This window comes from Medicago sativa, chromosome 6 (assembly GCF_051527215.1).
Source record: "Medicago sativa cultivar Bolivia chromosome 6, Bolivia_mono, whole genome shotgun sequence".
NCBI classification, from domain to species: Eukaryota; Viridiplantae; Streptophyta; class Magnoliopsida; order Fabales; family Fabaceae; genus Medicago; species Medicago sativa.
Window position 1 is genome coordinate 87606814 of NC_140754.1, and position 21481 is coordinate 87628294.

The 21481-nt window shown below is 36.4% G+C and overlaps 1 protein-coding gene across 4 annotated transcripts; it reads right to left on the minus strand.

Annotated features, from left to right (window-relative positions):
* Positions 1-5807: 5807 nt before the first annotated feature.
* On the minus strand, positions 5808-12761 carry LOC146917838 (disease resistance protein RUN1-like). 4 transcript variants are annotated; one of them, XM_085719592.1, is made up of 8 exons: positions 12126-12761; positions 10703-11879; positions 10270-10545; positions 8803-10154; positions 8486-8704; positions 7512-7582; positions 7214-7348; positions 5808-7120 (listed from the first exon to the last, which is right to left on the minus strand). In XM_085719592.1, the coding sequence occupies exons 1-4, from the start codon at positions 12581-12583 to the stop codon at positions 9084-9086; spliced, it is 2982 nt and encodes a 993-aa protein (XP_085575718.1). In that variant the 5' UTR covers positions 12584-12761; the 3' UTR covers positions 5808-7120; positions 7214-7348; positions 7512-7582; positions 8486-8704; positions 8803-9083. The 4 variants fall into 4 exon arrangements, with proteins under 4 accessions (XP_085575718.1, XP_085575719.1, XP_085575720.1 ...); XM_085719593.1 differs by having other exon boundaries at positions 7214-7353; XM_085719594.1 differs by having other exon boundaries at positions 7214-7582; positions 8486-8688.
* Positions 12762-21481: the final 8720 nt, after the last annotated feature.

Below are 21481 nucleotides of genomic sequence, written 5' to 3' on the forward strand. Positions count from 1 at the left end.
CACTCGATACGGTACGTAACCGCTCTATTTGAAACCGAAAGGGACAGAAAGGAGTAGAAGCAGAAGAAACTTGTTAACACAAGTCGGAGGGAGAAGAGAAGAAAAGAATTCCCGACAACTCAATGAAATTCTTTTCGGTGTGTGGAATGCACTATGTGAGTTCTTTATTTATAGGGAAAACTCACAACTAATAAGTGAGAAACTTTGGGAACAAGTAATATGAGAAACTTTGGGAACAAGTAACATATTACTTTGTGATTAAGTAATTCACATATTAGATCTAGTACAAAAATATCTTAATTGAGTACTAAAATATATTAAATTTAGTACAAAAATATATTATATTATGTACCAAAATATTTTAGTAAAACTTGGGGACTAAGAAAGCACTTTCTAATAATGATTAAATTAATTATTTAATTTATCATTTCCAAATAATAAAAATATATATCAATATATATTTTTTCTCTAGTGCTTATGTACCCCCATTAATTAGAGGTACACCCCCACTATATAAACACTACTAATGTGTGTGTTCCATCCGATGTGGGACTTCCACTTTTTTCAATTCACACAACACTAGTTCTACCCAACATGGGAATTTGTGTTTAGTCTTTTTTACTCAATTTCGACACATGTTCCAACAATCCCCCACTTGAATTTAAAAAATGGTTTCATAAATAACGTCAAAAACGTCTCCATAAGATTTGCTAGTAAACAAAGGTGTCGCCTACAACTTGAACCTTTGCATAGCGAGTAAAATTCTGATTAACAAGAGTTGCTTACAGCATTGAACTCTATCTCAGACATAGAACCCACACACAAACCTTTTCATAAGGTGTATTCTAAAAGCCCGTGCGTTTATGGCCTTGCACGTGTATCCCGGTTTTAACGAACGCTCTAGGTATTCTGCCCCGAATCCCATAGGAACCGGCCCTTAGTTCCACATTCGTATAGGCGAGTCTATCAAGAGTACTCCTGTAGCTATGTACTCCACTCCAAATAGAGTATAGATCTCATTAAGAGTTTCTATTATCTCATCCTTCTATCACTACAGGAATCATGCTTTCTTACTTTTATCATAGCATGTTCTATCACTTGTGACTTGTTATTACCCATTGAACCTATTTCTTGGGATCTCCAGTCATGTAGGTCGGGTTACCATCACTTGTGACCTTTGGGCATAAGTCCCATTCTATTGGATGTGTTTAGGACTTTCTTTTTAGTAATTCCTTTCGTCAAAGGATTAACTAATTCTTTATCAGTACGTACATGATCTACTTTAACCGTTCCTTTTGAGAGTAGCTAGCTCTCTATTTCTCTATGTGTTCGTGCCTTAATAATCGTCTCTTACCATTGTGGTAACGATTCTCAATTTTGTAATAGCTGCAGACTATCACAATAAATTAACACTTCTGGAAACGGTTTTATCCACTAAGGGATTTCAACTAGCAAGTATCTTATCAACTTGCTTCTTCACTAGTTTTCTCTAGTGTTCTCATCTCAGATTCATTCCATAGTGGACTGAGTCAATATCATTTGTTTCAACAAATAACTCCTCTAGTGATGCTCAATGTACAGTCACTAGTCGCTTTAAGACTCATCTGAAGGATGTTCTATTTTGTATCTTGTACCATTCATGTACAATATGATACTTCTCATTTGTATCTTGTACCATTCAAGTACAATAGGATACTTCTCATAATGCAATCTTAGAGTCATAGTCTTTTAAGGCACCTCATGACTCTTTCAATAGCTTGACAATGCTTTTCTTTTGTCTACTAGTAAACTTGCACAAGATTTTTACGACATCGACAATGTCGGGTCTAATACATTCATTGGCTTACCTAAGGACTGCCAATGATGCTCGCATATTCTATTTGTTTAACTTCATCTCAAGTGTTCTTACACTTGGATCATAATATATGCTTGCAAGTTTACATTCAAATAATAAGATTTTCTTAAGATCTTCTCAACTTTGTGAGATTTATCAAAAAAGTTCTCTTTTCTGATCTAGTAATCTTGAAACCAAGAATTACTTCAACTTTGTCTAGGTCTTTCATATCAATGTTGTTGATAAACAATGATTTCACATAATTCGTAACATGAATCTTTAAACCAAGTATGAGCAAGTTGTCTTCATAGAGACATATGATCGTGCCAATATTATTTGTCACTTTCATTCACTTTATACTCATTCGATAACATTAGAATGTCAAATTTTTCATGTCATTCCTTAAGAGTTTATTTTTAAACCTCACAAAGAATTATCTAACTTACATAGCTTGTTTTCTTGTCCATGAATCGCAAAACTTTCAAGTTGTTCCATATAGATTTCTTCTTTCAGTTCACCATAAAAAATGCAACTTTCACATCCATTTGGAGTACTATCGAGTTATGAACGGCGGCTAAAGGGACTAGTACTCTTATGGATATGATTTTCGTGACTGGTGAATGAATGTCGAAGAAGTCTATATTTTTCTCTTTGTCTAAAACCTTTGACTACAAGGAGAGCCTTGTATTCATCAACCGTACCATTAGGTTTTAGTTCTTTTTCCAAAATCCAAATACAACCGATTGATTTTGCAACTATGAGACAAGTCAACCAAGTGTCATGTTTTGTTAGACTCTAGAAGATTCATTTCATCGTTTATTGCTTTTTGCCATAATTCAGCATCCAATGAGGATATAACTTCTTTAAGGCTTAATGAATCTTCTTCCAATGTATAAACCAAGTTCATACTCTTTAGCAGTTTTAGCTTTCTTACCTCCTTGAGGTTCTATAACATCTCGTATGATGTTTTCATAACTATTTCTGATTACTGAAATATGATCAGATATAGTGCCCCCACTAGTTCTTAATTTTTAGAAGGGAATTTAGTTTACCCCCACTAGTGCCCCCACTATTCTTTACTTTACAGGGGTACTTACTTCATAGAAATCAGCATCTTTTAATTCTATGATCACTTTAACATTTAGGTCCTAAAACCTATATGCTTCGTTATTTATAACATACCTAATGAATACACATTCATAGGCTCTACTAGTGAGTTTAACTCTCTTGGGCTCAAGATCCGAACTTATGTCAGACAATCCCAAGTTCAAAAATAAGACAAGTTGGATTGTCTTTTCTTCAAAAAATTCTTAATTAGAATTTTTGTTCATAGACTTGGGTACTCTATTCAATATAAATTTCAATTTTTTTTTGTTATAAAAATTGAACATATCACGCGTATCAATTTTATTTTTTCCAACATTGACAGTCATCAATAAATATGATAAAAACATCATTTTATCATTTCTAATTTATGTGTCATCAAATTCACACATATCATAATTTATTATGTTTAGAGATTCATATTCTCTAAATTCTGATTTATATGAACTTTTGGTTCATATATCTTGACTGTAATAAATAAAATTGTCTAATCATATAACGTTGGAATTAAATCCAAGTTACTCAAGTTTAAAATTAAACGCTTGTTCACATAATAAATTTTGATATGTCAAATATTAAAATCACACAACTAATAAAATAGAAGGAGAGTTTAATTTTGAACATACCATCAAATACGCAGTCTTTTCCACAAGAGTGCATGGTACACAAGTCTCTTTTAAGTCTGAGTGAACTCAGTCTTATTCAATAGAAATCTGAAATTCAGATTCTTTCCAATTTTTAGAGTAACTAACTTCTCAGTTTTAGCACTCCGTACCGAACTAAAGTCATGCTAGTTCTTTTAACCGATTAACCAAGGCAATTTCCCAATCTGGTTATTCCAAGAGCAATAAGTAGTAACAAATGAGTCCATCCCAAGTGACTATTAGTACATTAGCAACCAATATCTTTAATAGTAACCAGTAAAAGATTTGCTGCCAACGTTGACTTTTCAATAGCACACAATAGTGAATTCATATCCAACGTGTAGGGTTCATACTTTTATGTAATTGAATAAAAGTTCTTTAAAAGCGTATTCTTACTTAATATCAACGGTAAGCAAGTTCTGGCTTCTAATGTCAAGTAAGGATCAACGTTGCTCTTCGTTGAATTTTAGTGTTGTTGTTTGAAACAACAAACACTTCGTTGTTTCAGTCGAATGTATTTCTATAGCTTGATTTATCCTTAATTTATTTAGAGACAACTTAACCTTAATAAGTAACTTCTTCGGTAAACATAGTAGATCGAAACGTCTTAAAATTGTTGTTTTTGGATTTCCAAACTGTTGTATTTGGATTTCCAAAGTCTATTATCTACCGAAGTTGTTACTAGGTTGAGTTACGACCAGGTCGCTCTCTTTAAGACGTTTCGTGGCACTACCCAAAATTGTGCAAGGTAGACTATCAACCACGCCGCCTCCAGGATAAAACAAGCCCAGCTACAACTGTTCGATTAACTACTACACTGTAGAAAATCGTTCGAGAATTACACCGTCAAATATGATACTAAGACCACTCTTTAATACTGAAACCACTTTAATATGGTATTATTACCATTCTATTATGGTGCTAAGACCACTCAAATATGGTGATACCACCATTTCTCCTCAAATAGAAAAATATTTAAATAATTTATATACTGTTAAGATCATTCATAATTCCGACGGGACATTATTATTACGAAAGGGACTATGATCTTAATAGTACTCTTAATTCCGAAGGGACATATATTATCGAAAGGGACTATGAAGTTAAGACCACTCTTAATTCCGAAGGGACATTAAACCGAAAAGGGACTATGGTCTTAAGAACACTCTTAAAAATATGGTTCAATCGATTGATCGAAGCCACTCGATACGGTACGTAACCGCTCTATTTGAAACCGAAAGGGACAGAAAGGAGTAGAAGCAGAAGAAACTTGTTAACACAAGTCGGAGGGAGAAGAGAAGAAAAGAATTCCCGACAACTCAATGAAATTCTTTTCGGTGTGTGGAATGCACTATGTGAGTTCTCTATTTATAGGGAAAACTCACAACTAATAAGTGAGAAACTTTGGGAACAAGTAATATGAGAAACTTTGGGAACAAGTAACATATTACTTTGTGATTAAGTAATTCACATATTAGATCTAGTACAAAAATATCTTAATTGAGTACTAAAATATATTAAATTTAGTACAAAAATATATTATATTATGTACCAAAATATTTTAGTAAACCTTGGGGACTAAGAAAACACTTTCTAATAATGATTAAATTAATTATTTAATTTATCATTTCCAAATAATAAAAATATATATCAATATATATTTTTTCTCTAGTGCTTATGTACCCCCATTAATTAGAGGTACACCCCCACTATATAAACACTACTAATGTGTGTGTTCCATCCGATGTGGGACTTCCACTTTTTTCAATTCACACAACACTAGTTCTACCCAACATGGGAATTTGTGTTTAGTCTTTTTTACTCAATTTCGACACATGTTCCAACAGTTCAAGTCCGACTAATGTCGAAGACCTATGGCGAATAAGACACTCAAGTTCGAATAGAGCACAAGTCCAGGCAATAAATATAAATGGAGACCTGTGACCTCTGATGCTTAACTTGAGTACAAGCATAGGTAACTACTAGAGCAAGAATGAGTCCCTATCAAGAATCTACTACATGAGTGACAAGGAGACTCACAAGAAACTATGAACAAGAAATTCTCCCTGTCAGAAATCTTCAACAATGTCGACAAGGAGATTCACATGCAACTAAGGAGGAAGAATGGTCCATGCAGAAGTCTTCATCAAGACCAATAACAAATATTATGGCAAGAGGTGGCACAAATTTTTCTATCATGTCAAATTGATCAACTTTTAAGAGTATCAATGCAGGAGGAGATGATAGCACAAATCTATGTTTGAGCAACTACGTACTACATTTGAAGTTTTCGAAATATGCATCAAGGAGGAGTGTTGAAATATGATGCACATTTCTAGATATTTCTAGAATACATTAGAGAAAACTAGAATAAGCTTAAAGTTATTATATGTTTCTAGATTGTTCCATTAATGTCTAGGTTAAGTTGTAGCCTAGAAACATCCATAATATTCTAATGTAGAAAAGGCAAATAAAGGTCTAGATTATTCTAGTTCTAGAAACATCTATAAGCACCTATAAATAGACTTATATGGGTGCAATTGTATTCAAGCCTTTAAGCCTTTGAGATGCAATGTCAACAATATTGAAGGCTTCACCATATCACTAATGTGTCTCCTCCTACAATATGCTCATCACTAATGTGTGTCCCTACCACTAGTTCCCTCACGCTCTATATTTTCCAACATATTTTGTAATTTAAAGTATCATAACATTTTATAGTTTTGAGTTTAGATTCATAACATTTCACTCACTTGTAATCAAAATCAATCTATTCAGACAAAACCAAACACACTAAATTACAACACTTGAAGCCACTAATTATCTGTGTGTATGATTGTTGTTGTAAATTTGGTTGAATGAGGAAACTTCTTGTTAGGTAGAAGTCTTGAATTTGTTTGTGTAGAATTTTTATCACTCAAAATCAGATTATTTAAGTGATTAATTCAGAATTTTGTTGGTTTATTTCTGAAATCCAACAATTTAGGAATCATCTAAAGGCCAGAACTTCATCATGTTAAGTCTGAATGCACAGAGATTTAATCAGCAATAAGCAGAAAGAGATCTACCCGTGCATAATATTTCAAGCTGAAACCAAATTCTTGCAAATCCACTTTGGAACCAAATTTTGCAGAATCTCATTCTGCTTTTAAACTTGGACTATTTAGAGAACATAATTAATTGGCAACTTTGTTCATTAATAAGAATATAAAAACTATTGTTCATAATTATCTTTTGCAAGAGCAAAACTTTTGTGATGGGTCTTATTGAAACTATGTAGCACCCACACTTCAGATTAAAGACATGTCCAGTGTCTGACACAAAGTCAGTGTAGTATCCTGTGATTGAGTCCGTGCTTCATTGTATATAAGCCTATTTACATTCACAATTATCTAATTGACAGTAAAAGAAAGAACCAACCAAACCCATCCACCACCACAGGTGGAAAAGTCTCGAGACTATCACAAAAATGAAACATCAAGTTCTTCCAATGAACCGGTTTGAGAGGTTGGAATACCCCTAAGCTTGCTGCTGCAACCTGTAACACATAAGATTTTAAGTTTATCTGTCGTTGGTCCATCTATCAAAAGTGGAAAACTCTGAGACTATCACAAAATGAAAGATACAGTACCTCAATGCATTTGATCTAGCTCATTACTTTTCTCCATCAAGAGTCAAGACTAAATTTTGATGCAACTCATTTTCCATCTCAGGACATGAATATTTTGCATCTCTGAATCATGGAGCTTGAGAAGCTTTCAACAGCCTTTTCTAGGGGATCCAAAACTCTTCGATATTAGCAAACAAGCAAGAGATGTTCGAATTAACTCATCTGCTAGAGACTAGAATGATCTAATTTCACTACTAAGAGACTACCTCTCTAAATGCACTACAAAAATCTAATCAACTGCAAACAGAAAGAGACCCACCGATACAAAATATCTACAACAGGAACTGGCTTCTCCAGATTCGGTAAAGCACAACTGTTCTTCAGCTCCTCCTACCAGAATGACAAAATTAGTTAGCTCCTCGGTTTAATAAACAAAATCAACAAAAAACAATGTACATTATACGAAATAGCATCATCATGTTGTGATGTATTAATCTCAACAAAATACAAACGTCATAATTTGTTTAGATACTGAACAACATATGGAATGAATCACAGTAATTAGATCTAGCAAAGATGAAGATTTGTTTATGCCATGTATATAAAACCAGCACGATTTTGGTTGGTTTTCCGAAAAGAGTGATCAATACTTTCACCACTAGATTTATACGCACGTTGGGATTTAATGCACTTCTGAGTTCTGACAAATCAAAAATAACAACTAACAATTCAAAATTACGATGGTCCATAATAACACTAGAATTCCCTTTTTCTTTCTCTATTATTCACTGCTACAGTATGCATGCTTCCCAATATATCCTTGTTTGAAGTCCTAATTACCGTTAAATGGATATGCAAGGTGAAAATAAAATAAATTGAAAACCAACAGCCTTAACAATTAGAATCATTTGTTTATATAGTTAATAAGAGCTTTCACTTTATAACATTGCATCCATCAAAAAGCCACAAAAATAAAATTGAAACTATCAAATAGACTTATACATAGCACGATTGGTATAGTTCATTCCATCCCCTTTTATCCACATAAAAATCAACTCTTGAGAGTTGAGACCAATAACTTAGGGTTGTGTTTTTAAAGAGTGAACTCAATATTAGCATCAATGCATTATTCTCTGGATTCCACTGTACTGTAATGGGAATCCAAAGTCAACCTCTGTATGGTAATGGTTCCACTTGTTTTCTAAAAGTGATTTGTCCATATTATCATTGAAGTGTTTCATTTGAATATGAAAAATGATTGCATTTTCCGAAGTGACGTAGGTAGAATCTCACCATATGTATAGACAAATGCATTGCCATTGATGATCACTCTTGTCGGTTGATGAATAAATCTACCCATGTCAATGGAGAAACAACACAAAGAACTATGGCAGGAAACTTGTTTCGGAACCAAAATGAAACTGACAATCCTACCAGGCCATGGTGGTGAAACCACTCTGGAATCTTTGCTCGTGGCAAACGGAACCGAGAGTTTCCTGCCTCATGTAATTCCTGTTACTCATAAACAATTCATGTATGTTTAATATATCAAGAAGAATAATGATTATCATATCAAATACATTAACAATAAAAACAAAATAAATCATTACCTGACTTAGTAATTTGCTTTTGCACGACGAAGTCAACGATTTGTAGTTAAAAACAGATAATGATTTTAAACATGGTGGGATCCCTTTAATTTCCTGAAGTTCCTTACAGTGATCCAAGACAAGCCTCTGCAAAATCAATATTCTACTCATCTGAAACTTTCCATTTCCTTACTCATCTGAAACTTTCCAGTTCCTAAGACAAATATATTCTACATGTAAAGATTGGATCGGGCTCACTTTTTGTTCATCACGGATAATAAATTCAGCCAGGATGTAATGTTTTAGGCTGAGTAAGATCTTTGAAATGGAAACGACAATTCTTTTATAGGAGTACCATACGAGTAAACATTTCTAACATTTCTCATCTTTCCAAATATATCTGGAAAACTCTCAAGACTACGACAATATGAAAGGTTAAGTGTTTCTAGTGAATCCAACTTGAGAGGTGGAATACTCTTGAGATTGCCACAATTTTGAACACACAGGGTTTTAAGTTTTCCAAGAAACCCGTCTACCACAGGTGGAAAATTCTCAAGACTACTACAATATGAAAGGTCAAGTCTTTCTAGTGAATCCAACTTGAGAGGTGGAATACTCCTGAGATTTCCACACCATTGAACACTCAGGGTTTTAAGTTTTCCAAGAAACCCGTCCACTACAAGTGGAAAACTCTCAAGACTACCACAAAATGAAAGGTCAAGTTTTTCTAGTGAATCCAACTTGAGAGGTGGAATACTTCTGAGATTGGAACAATTTTCAACAAGCAATGTTTTAAGTTTTCCAAGAAACCCATCCAACACAAGTGGAAAACTCTCAAGACTACAACAATATGAAAGGTCAAGTGTTTCTAGCAAATCCAACTTGAGAGGTGGAATGCTCCTTAGATTGATGCAACTTCTAACACTCATGGTTTTAAGGTTATCACTAAACCCATCTACCACAAGCGGAAAACTCTCAAGACTAGTACAATCTGAAAGATCGAGTTCTTCTAGAGAAGGTAGCATGAGAGTTGGTATAATTCTGATTTTGGTGCATTTTATAACCCTTAAGATTTTCAGTTTTTCAACAAATCTATTCACCATAAGAGGAACACTTTCAAGACTATAACAATGTGGAAATTCGAGTTCTTCTAGTGAAGCCAAACTGAGAGGTGGAATAATCCGGATTTTGGCGCAACGTATAAATCTCAAGATTTTAAGTTTACTTAAAAAACCAACCGATTTATCAATTGCAATTAGTTCCTCGCCATTTTGAATTGAAAATTCTTCTAAGTTTGGGAGACCAGATATATCAGGTATTAGTGTTAAAAGATCACTATTACCAAGATTTAAAACTCGCATATTGTGGAACTTCTGCAAACAAAAAAATGGAAATAGAAAAACATGAAAATAAATAAGAAATATATGAATAAAATATTAAACTGGATTTATTAATATAAGAGCTGAGATATAAATATGTTACACTTGCCTTTCTGAGAAAGCCCTTCCATTCAAATGGAGTTGATGGAGGGTGAGTGAAAAAAAGGCATTTACCATCTTGCACATGGAAATCTTGTGAAGGATACTTGCGATGGAGACATTCCAGCACTCGTAGACTACTAGGAAGATGTTTGGGATTTTCAGTAAAAAATACATCATTACTAAAAATTAGTGTTTTCAGACTTTCCATCTTCTTGAAAGCTTCTCCATCCCATTCTACTCTAATACAACGGTCGAAATGTATGATTTCAATTTTACTTGTTCCCTATAAAAAAAAGAAAGAACTAATCAACCAAACATATGGTCGAAAGTTTATATCATTAATAACTCAAAAAGCCAAAAGGGTAAGTAACTTTAGCATTAGCAACATTAAACAAAGTTAAAATGAAAAACCGAACCATCCATATATCATTATTACTCACTGTATTTTCTTCTAAAACTTGAATGATATCATTAGAAGACCACAACCTACTGCGTTTTCCAGGATTTTTCGGTGATTCTTGTCTAACAATTTCTTTCCCCATATCCTCTACCAAATCATGTAACGTCACATTACCAGACTCACTTACTTTTATGATAGATTTTTCCACTAACACATTAATGTGATCTTTCATGATATCAGCATGATGAGCATGAAGTATTTCTTCGACCCTTGTCAATTTCCATCCTTTGAAGAAACAAGCTATGTCAAGAAAAACAGACTTCTCTTCATCCTCTAAAGCATTAAAACTCAGCTGTAGTGTCGTTTGGATCTTTTTATCAGGAACCCTTTCGTAACGATCTAACACACATTTACATTCCTCTATTGTCTTATTAAAGAGGTGAGAACCTATGACTTCCAAGGCGAGTGGCAGACCACAAGAATATGCTACAACACGTTTTAAAACATTCGCATAACCTAAAAAAACTCTGTCCTTCACATCCATTAATTCTCTTCCATACTTTTCTACTGATAAAATATCTTTATAGCTTCGGCAATATTCATTTTGTAAAGCTTTCCATCCCACCAAGTCAAAAGCATCTTCATCATTCAATCCCTTCACCTCATATGTTCTTTCAACCTTATGCCTCGTCAGCAACCTTTTGTCCCGAGTCGTGATTATGACTCTACTTCCTGGACCAAACCAAACGGATTTTCCAGCAATGGCTTCTAATTGCTCCAAATTGTCAACATCGTCTAAAAGCAAAAGAACCTTTTTTTGGTGGAGCCTTTGTTGTAATATTGAAATTCCTTGTCCAACACTTGATAACTCCATGTTCTTCTCTCCAACAATTTGAGATAGAAGGATCTTTTGGAGATTTATCAACCCATTTCTGTTGGAATTCTCTCTGACTTTTTCAAGAAAACAGGAACCTTGAAATTGATGGACAATAGAATTATAAACTTCTTTAGCAAGAGTAGTTTTCCCTATTCCACCAATCCCATGGATTCCTACCATGTGGACTGTATCATCAGACCCAACATTCAAACGTGAAATCACGTGTTGCTTTTGGGGCTCCATTCCAACTACGTAATCACCAACAGGTAAGGCAACAGGTTTTATGTATCTTAAGACTTGTCCAACAATCTTTCCAATAAACTCATGCTCATACCCATCCCTGTCCAATGAGAGAAAAGAGATCATTCAAGTGCACTATATATTTTTTTTAAGACTGATTATATATTAGGCTTATTTGTAACTTTGGAATATTAATATAGTATTATCAATTATTTATTTATCTTAGAGTTTCTAAAAACTATTGTGATTTTGTCTATCTACAAAAACAAAATACTTTTATTTTTTGTATTTCAAGTCACTTGCCTATTGCAACAAATGAAATGAAAGACAAAAGATAGGAATATACCCTTTCTTGTAGTGAAATCCAGAAAAATCAGCAACTTGGTGAAGAGACACCTTCCATTTATCCACATTGGAGTTGGCCTTATGTTTATCCATTTCTTCACCAAAACTTATTTTCAACTTTCGTACATCAGAAGGATCAACCTTATAAAAAATCGAAAAAACGGAACGACCCACCTTATCTTTCATCGTATCAATGATCTTAGAAAGTTCTTGTAGGCAAAAGGAGGAAGAAGCATAATTCTTGGAGAGGACAACAATGGCCATCACGGAGTCTTCAATAGCTTTGAGAAGTGATGGTGTGATTTCATTCCCTTTTTGAAGCTCCTCGTCATCGATGAAAGTTGTTACTCCTTTGTCATCAAGAGCTTTCTTGAGATGGCCAGTGAAACCGTAGCGAGTATCCTCACCTCGAAAGCTGGGAAAAACATCGTACTTGAATTGATCTGTGAGGGAAGCCATGATGAGTGAATGAATTGGTTTGATGAATATGAATTGCAGAGTTTAGAGTATCTAGAGTCAACTGATAAATGTGGGAGAAAGGCACACTTTTGTTGGTAGTGATGAATATACATTGCAGAGTGTGAACTTAAATAACTATGGAGCATCTAGAGTCATGAAAGTGCAACACGCTTGTCGGTAAAAAGAAATTCTCGTAACAACAGGGAGCGATTCCCCGGCAATTTCCCGTATTGATAAAGCAAAAAAGGGAGGAGAATTAATGCTTTGGCTAAAGATCACGTAACCCCACCACTTTTCCTAGTGGAACCAAAAATCATGACTGAGGGTTTTTTTTTGGGTTAATATATGTTTACCCTCTCTAATATTAGCGTTTTTCAGGTTTATACCCTCCATACAAAATTTATTTAGATTTCAACTATGGAAGATTTTTTGATTTTGGACTTTCAAGACATCAAATTTTAAAATTTAAGGTATAGACATCAAATTTTAAAATTAAGGTATTTTTGTCCCCTATAATTTGAGGAAATTTTGGTTTACTCCTTGTTATATATCATCGATTTTCTAGGGTCAAAATTCATTAAAGTCCAAAACCAAATAATTTTCAAATTACAAGGTTTGAATCTAAAATTTTCTTTTTTTCATATATAAATCAGAAATTGCTAATATTAGAAGGAGTGAACATATATTAACTAATTTTTTAATATGACTAAGAGTTTAATCATTTTAGTTTTGTCTCCATTAGAAAGCAAATGATACCCCACTAAATTAGTGATTTACTTGAAATACTGGTAAAATTAAAACGTACATTGTATATCCTTATTTATTAATTTTGTTATTTCTGCAGCAATTTAACCTAATATTTTCCCGCTCATCCTTATCCTTATTTATTAATTTTATTAGGTCTGCAACAACTTAACCTAATAATTTCCCTCTAAAATGCTGCATTAGGTTAGCAGCAATTTAACATAACAAATTCCATCTAAAATGCAGCGCACCAATTTAACCTAACAAATTCCCTCTAAAATGCAGCAATCCCTAATATTTCTCCTCACTGATGAGCTTTTCAATCCTATCATGTTGTGTCATCGTTTGTATATATCTATTGTTTCTGTAGACTTTTTTTTGACAAGTTGTTGTACACCTATTTAATACGTTTATAAACAGGATACCCTAACTTCCATGCAAACTCGGCTACCCTAATTTCCATGCAAACTCGACTATATAAAGCAAACCCCAAACAGTGTTTCTCTCCAAAAAAAAAAACCCTAAACCATGGTAAATTACACAGACAGCAGAATCCCTTACTCTTTAATCTTATTAGGTTTGCAACTAAACCTATAAAATTCCCTCCAAATGATCTGCATTAATTGCTAAGTGCTAACCATAATTATGTATTTCCTTCCAAAACTTCTTCAATTTGAAATTCAAAAAAATTTATTAGAAACCATGAATTGCATTAAATTATATCTATTGCTATACCCCTTGGAAAATACACAACTCTTCAACCAAGCACACATCTTCAAAATAATTAATACATTGTATAAGATCTCTTATGTTATTAAATTCTATGATATATGCAGATATGATATGTATTTAGTTGGTGTACTTGCAGAAAAGTACGGTAAGGAATACTAGGATTCTAGGGTTTAGACTGATGATTAGATGCCTTGAGAAAGCTCTCAAGAGTGGTATTTATAGCCTGCTATGGGCTTGGGTTTTGGTTGCCTGGTTTCCAAGCAACAGGGGTATTTGTGTATTTTGGGGCTTTTTAGGCGGTTTCTAGAGGCTTCTAGAAGTTTAGTAAGGCGGCGCCCTTAAGGGAGCGCGCCCGGGCTCAGGAACCCCTCTGGAGGGCGCCAAGGCCTTTCTGGAGGGCTTAGAGCCTTTAGGAATATTATGACGGTTCACAGCCCCCCAAGCACAAGTCTTGGGACAAGGCGAAGTGATCATGACATGCAAAAAGTCTGTCCGGGGGCCATGCGAGTTTTAGAAACGTTATGACGGTTCACAGCCCCCCAAGCACAAGTCTTGGGACAAGGCGAAGTGTTTGATTTTACGAATTCCTTCCAAGCAGCTAGTTATTTCTAAGGATTTTTCCAGGGCGATTTCTGGGTGTTCTGAAGATCCCGAGGGCAGACATACGTCTTGAACTTGGAGCATTGTACTGAGGCTGTCGCGAAATGCTCTAATAGACCCTGAGGGTGCGTGTACCGTGTGCTGCCGGACCGTATAGCTCCCCAAGCATGAGTCTTGGGACAAGGCGATATGGTTTGTGATCTGAGTTTGCTTCGTGTGTGTCTCGCTTCGAAGGAGGTCGCCATTTAGGCGGCCTTGTATGCTCCTTTTCGTATGGCGAGTTCCTCAAGGCGCCCTACGGACTCTTGATATTCCATGAGTCGTTGATGACCGCCGCGTGTCTTGATCTTAACTGTGCATGACATGTAACACCCCGTTTTCCCAACATAAAAATTTCATTTAAAATCAGAGTATTTAATTCATAACGGAATGCCACACACTACTTTAACATCTCAAAACAGATAATAATAATTATCCTTCAAAATCAACATCATGAAAATCTTAAACTATTGCAGCGGAAAATAGTTCAACATTTAAAAGTCTTGGCACGCAGGCCTTATTGGAAAATCTCATAAATTAGTTCATAAAAGAGACACGTAAGGAATAGAAGTAAAAGCAAGCCCCCATCCCGTTACGTATCAGAGCACCTAGACACCAACTGAGAGTCCACTCATGAACGCCTCTAATCTTTATTACCTGCACATTACCCACGGTCGAGGCAACATATACGCAGAAGGGGTGAGATTTCATAATCAATACATTAAGCATATGATCCAATAAAATGCATTTAACAGCTTAAACATTAATATCATATCAACGATTAACAATTAGCATATTTTTCATTTCATAACAAATACAATCATCAATACCATTACTAATTTTCATCACAAATCATAATCATCTTATACTCAACTTGATGACACAACTCATCTTTGACCATGCAACTCTATCAACTCAACAACAACTTGACAACTTAAACATCATGAAACTTCTTGTTATGCAAATGCATGTGGTACAAATCAACAACAAAATGAGCATGATAGGCTCTTCAACGTGTGAGCACAAAGGCTGCCGGGCCTAAAGCCCCCAACTTTAATGAGCACAAAGGCTGCCGGGCCTAAAGCCCCCAACTTTAATGAGCACGAAGGCTGCCGGGCCTAAAGCCCCCAAATTTAATGAGCACAAAGGCTGTCGGGCCTAAAGCCCCCAACTTTAATGAGTATGCAATGAACTCAAACTTCCAACAACTTAGACAACATCATGAACGACTCATACGACTCATAATCATGGACAACTTCTTAAATTCTTGCAACATACACCGACTCATGCAATTTCAAGACTTTAAAGGTCAGCAGTAATGAACAGCAACAGATTTACAACATATAACAGTGTTGGAATATCTCAACATCATTTAAGGAATAGATTACATCAACATAAATATCATAAAACATCATAACATTATTCATGCAACATTACTAATCATTTCAGTCATATAAACAGACTTCTGTAACATCTGGAAACATCCTAAACCACCCTCATTCTTACTTCTAAGGTCAGCTCAAGACTATACGTGCGGAAGGATCGCATCGGGACAATTTTGGGCAACTAACAGCCTAACTCGCAGTGGCGAGTGACTTTACACGCAATGGCGAGCAAAGCGTGCATTCTGGGTTCCTAAGTCTTTACTCGCAGTGGCGAGTTATTTTGCTCGCAGTTGCGAGCTCTGGGTTCTAGCTCGCAGTTGCAAGTGTTCTTGCTCGCAGATGCGAGCGATGAATGTCAGTACGGCCAGAAACCTAAAAATCATAACTTTTCACCTATATTCATGATTCCCTCATCCAAATAGCATCTAATTATCATCTTAAGGGATATCTAAGGTCTGTACACTAATTTTGCATCAATCTAACATATGTTCATGATTCAATCATCGAAATTGATCTTAAACCTAATTCTCAATTCTCACCAAAACTTAATCTAATCATGCTAAATTCATCCTATAGAATTATACCCTTAATCATATTGAAAATTAGTCTCACCCTTACCTGATAATAGCAGAAATCGATAGCCTCCCTTTGTTCTTCTCTCTTTCTGACTTTTTCTCCCTTTTTCTCCAAAAACGTACGTATTCTGTTTTCTAACTGTTGTTGTCTATTTATCTCTCCTAATTACTCTTCTCACTACTAATTGCTCATCTCACAACACATCCTAATTTTTAATATTTTTATTTTATTTCTCATATCTTATTTTATTTAATAATAAAATAAGACACACTGATAGATCTCTGGCAAGTGCACCAAATACTATCGAAGTAGTAAAAATATCGATCCCACGAGGACTGTTTTTAACTTCAATAATTCAATTGCGTTATAAAATTAGGATGTATAAAAGTTTATTTTGTTTTGCCACTAGGCAGTAGATTTGGTTTGATTTTAAGAAATCAAATAAAAGAATAAGATTTGATTAAGAAAATATGGAGAGAGATGAGATCAGGTCTTTCGAATCCTCTATGTTTCCCCTAATTGGTTACTGCACCTATTATTACTAATGATTTTCTAGTTTCACGATAGTTAACAAATTAGCCCTAATCAATCCCTTGAGTTAGGACCCTCTTCTTAAACTACAGCCCCTAATTCCTTAGGTGGTCTAATAATCCTTGAAGGTTTTATGAGCGTTAACCTAATATCACTAACAAACGATTATCTATTCCTAGACTAACCATGTTTATTAGAACAATTCAATTAGGTCTAAGTCGAAAGCTATGGTCAGTAGTCATTCGATCTCACAAAATCATGTTTATATTTGATCAGGATATAAAAAGCATTAAGAACAATTGAATTGAATAAAGACTAGAAATTCATTAATAAACAATAGAGTTTCACAGCAACATATGATCAATTAGGGTTACATAGAGTTTACAAATAGCATAATCAATGAAAGAATTAAAACATACATAAACTGGGTTAGAGATGATGAAATCCTCTCCGCTGCAGCCTTCTGGGTGTTAAAATCGCACTTTAGCTCTCCAAAATCGTAATCCCCTTTGTTTGAGACTGACTTCAGCTTAAATAGGCAAATCTGGATCGCCCACAATCGTACCACGATGGCACAAATCGTACCACGATTGGTACTTTAAACCCTAATTTCCTTTAAAGCCCTTCTTGAAATCGTATCACGATTGTCTGGATCGTATTGCGATCCAGCACCTTCAAAAACATGCTCTCTGACTTCAAGAAATCGCATTGCGATTCCAAAATCGCAGTACGATGGTTTCATTCCAGTTCTTCCAAATTTGATGCTTTTAACTGCTCCTGGACACTTAATGTTGCTTAGAACTCTATTAAAATGTCAAAATAAGTCCTAAAAATTACGCAATGACAGCATGTCATCACACACCAACATAACAACTTCACAACATCAATATACTTCACGTCAATCTAGAAAATCACATAATTTATCTATAAATCATGCAAACTATTTAAATTCTTAAATCATATAAATATATATATATATATATATAAATAAATATATAAATCCTCATTAAATTAAGTAAATAATTAAGACGGGCGTTACATGACACGCTTCTCGAGCCGACTCTTGCTTTCCTTTAAAAACGCATTTCTAGGTTTTCATTTCTCGTTTTTCATTTCTCCAACGTTCCTCGCTGCCTTCTCCTCTGGCTCTTCGTCTTTATTTGGCCACTTTCGTCCCCCTTAGCTTTCGAGGATCGGATCTTCCTTCCCTTCGCAGGTACTTACTCACTATTTATTCTTTCATCATTCCTGTTTCTTTCGTGTTTTTATGTTTGAGTGAATTCGTCGTTTAGGAGATGGTTTTAATTAGAGAGTGCGACGGTGAGGGGAGATTGATCCAACCCAGTGATCCGATTGAAAAAGAAAGTTTGAGGAAAGCGTGTCTGAGGCACGCTACGGGTGCTGATGGGATTATTAATTGGGATGCTTATTACAATGGGTTATTTGGGGAAGAATTGTTTAGTGACCTTTCGAGTGAGTCAAGTACTCATTCGGGCAGTGATAGTGACTGTGTGTTTCTGTCTGCCACTCCAGGGGCAACTAAAGAGGACGAGTGCTGGGAAATTCGTCCATTTCAGGGAACTTCGTGTGGAGTGGTGGGGAAGAAGTTACCTTCTAGGTTGATAGGGATGTCTCTGTTTGCGAAAGAAGTGTTGTTAGAGGATTCCCTTTATGTTGACGTTGCTGTTATGGACTCATTTCGAAGTAAGTTCAATATCTCGACCACTGGACGGGAGGAGGAAGTAGTGTTGTTGTCTTGTGACCCGGACAAATGCGTGTGCGACCAGGAGATGGCGGGCGAGGGGGATGAGTCCTATTTTGTCTATATCGCCGTTCTAGAGGAATTTGGCGTGAAAATTCCTTTCACGCCTTTTGAGATGGACGTATTAAAGTTCCTGTATGTAGCGCCTACGCAGATTCGTCCTAATAGCTGGGTGTTCATTCGTGGTTTCGAAATTTTGTGCAAGTCACTGGGTCTTGAGCCCTCTGTCGCCGTCTTTCTCCATTTTTATGGTACCAAAGATGTTGACAAGGGGACCTGGATAACTATCTCCGCTCATTCTGGGAAAAGGCTTTTTCCCCCTTACGCGTGTAACTTTAAGAAGGAGTGGCGGGATACTTTTGTTAGAGTGCAGGGGACGCCTGGGTGTTCAACGTCCTCAGTTCTAGTGAATGGCGAGCCAAAGTTTCCTCTTCGGTGGACCAGTGCTCCTCTGGCGGTAAAAGGGTATGACTTGGATGTAATGTCGCCCTACGAGTATGAGCTAGCTCAGTTCTTGGAGAAGGTTCCACTGACAAATATCCACGACTTGTTAAATAGAGAGGGCGACGTTGTCTGCATGGCAACCTATTTGCGTGAGTGTCTTTTTAAAAGTTTCACATTTGTTCTGTTTTGTCATTTTGTCTGGTTCACTCACCTGAGCTTTTTCTACTTTGCGTAGACGAAATGATGCCCCTTACTGGCGCGGAGATGAAGAAATACTTGGCTGAGTTGGAGCAAAGCAAGAACCCTGATGGCTATGTGTCCAGCAGTCCAGCGGGAGTTTCCTTGAGGAGGCTGAAGAGGAAGGAATCTGGCAAATGCGACCTTAACGTGATTGAGGTGGACGATTTAGAAGGTGCTGGCGGAGGGAATGCCAACACTTCGGCGGCCTCTCCTGCGTCCAAGAAGGCGAGGACGAGCTGGGGATCTAAACCTGGCAGCAGTCGCCCCCCTTCTGGGAAAGAGACAGGTGGTTCTTCTCTGAATGATGAGGTGATGGACTCCTTCTGGCATTCTGGATTCGACGTCCGCCGGTACATTATTTACCCTTTGGCTTTCTTGGTCGTTGATTTATTTGGGCTGTCTAGACTTGAATTTTGGTGACTCTATTGTTTGATGGATTTGTAGGTACATGAAGGAACAGGTGCCCTTTACGAAGATAGATGTAGAAGCTGGAGTGAAAGCTAAATGCAGTGATCTGGTGGCGGACATTAATACCGCAGCCTTGAGAACTATGCTGTTGAGCCACTGCTTGGAAGTGAAGCATGACTTGGTGGAGAAGAAGTACAATGATGCTGCGGAAGATGTCGAAAAATGGAAACAAAAGTCCTCTGGACTAGAGAGTCGCCTCAAGGAGGCGTTGAAAGACAAAGCAGCTGCTGAATCCGCCCTGGAAGAGATGACGCAGGCCAAAGAGGCGGCGGAGACAGAGAAGGGCGAGATGAAAACCGCGCTGGAGAAATCAGAGTTGGCGGTAGACGAAGGAAGACGCTGTTTGGAGATATACTTTGAAAATGGATTTAGGCGTCCTAAGGAGCAGGTTCTGTTGTTCAACCCGGAGGCCAAAGTAGACGAGCTCGACCCTTTCAAGGTTATTGTGGATGGCGAGCTGGTGGATGATGAATAGATTTTTTCCTGTCATTTTTACGTTTGTGTAATTTAATGTTGGCGGGTTCATGAAGCGCCTTGCAAACAATGTTTATTTTCGTGGCAATTCAAGTTTCTGACTTTTAACTTAATGCAATATTACTCTCTTTAGTAGCTTTATTTCTTGCCTAGTAATTTTATTATTCTGTACGTTGCTTTGATTTTACCCCATATATTGGTGCCTCTGGTTGATTCATTGAAGGAACATGGGAGTTTTTTCTTGAAAAGTGAGCGGTTTTGCGGCGACTACGTAATATTCGTAAGGTCTGCTTTGTTTTTCGTTGGTGTGAAGTAAGTTATTGTAGTCAGGGATTCGTAGTCCCGGGGAATCAGATCTATGAGAGCGATTTCAAAAGACCGGTAGCTTCTGGCGTCCTAGAATAGTGATATAATAATTTTGGCGACCCTGTCAAAACGCCTTGGCGGATTCTTGTAGCACTTTTGTTTTTTTGGAATAAACCCTGATGGCGGGCTGATCAGTTATTAATTTTACACTTCCCATTCTGGGGGAGGGCGCTTCCCACTCTGAAGGAAGACTTTTGCTTCCCACTCTGAGGGAAGACTTTTTTTTATTTACACTTCCTACTCTGAAGGAAGGCGCTTCCCACTCTGAGGGAAGACTTTTGCTTCCCACTCTGAGGGAAGGCGCTTCCCGCTCTGAGGGAAGACTTTTGCTTCCCACTCTGAGGGAAGACTTTTTACACTTCCTACTCTGAAGGAAGGCGCTTCCCACTCTGAGGGAAGACTTTTGCTCCCCACTCTGAGGGAAGACTTTTTACACTTCCTACTCTGAAGGAAGGCGCTTCCCACTCTGAGGGAAGACTTTTGCTCCCCACTCTGAGGGAAGACTTTTTACACTTCCTACTCTGAAGGAAGGCGCTT

Bases quoted from the DNA above. Each gene is read 5' to 3' on its own strand.
- LOC146917838 (XM_085719594.1), bottom strand. From the start codon at position 12,583: ATGGCTTCCCTCACAGATCAATTCAAGTACGATGTTTTTCCCAGCTTT. The intron at 10,546-10,702 runs GTGAGTAATAAT...TTTTTTTTATAG, and splicing joins AAGTTTTAGAAGAAAATACA to GGAACAAGTAAAATTGAAAT. The intron at 10,155-10,269 runs GCAAGTGTAACA...TTTTGTTTGCAG, and splicing joins GGAAGGGCTTTCTCAGAAAG to AAGTTCCACAATATGCGAGT.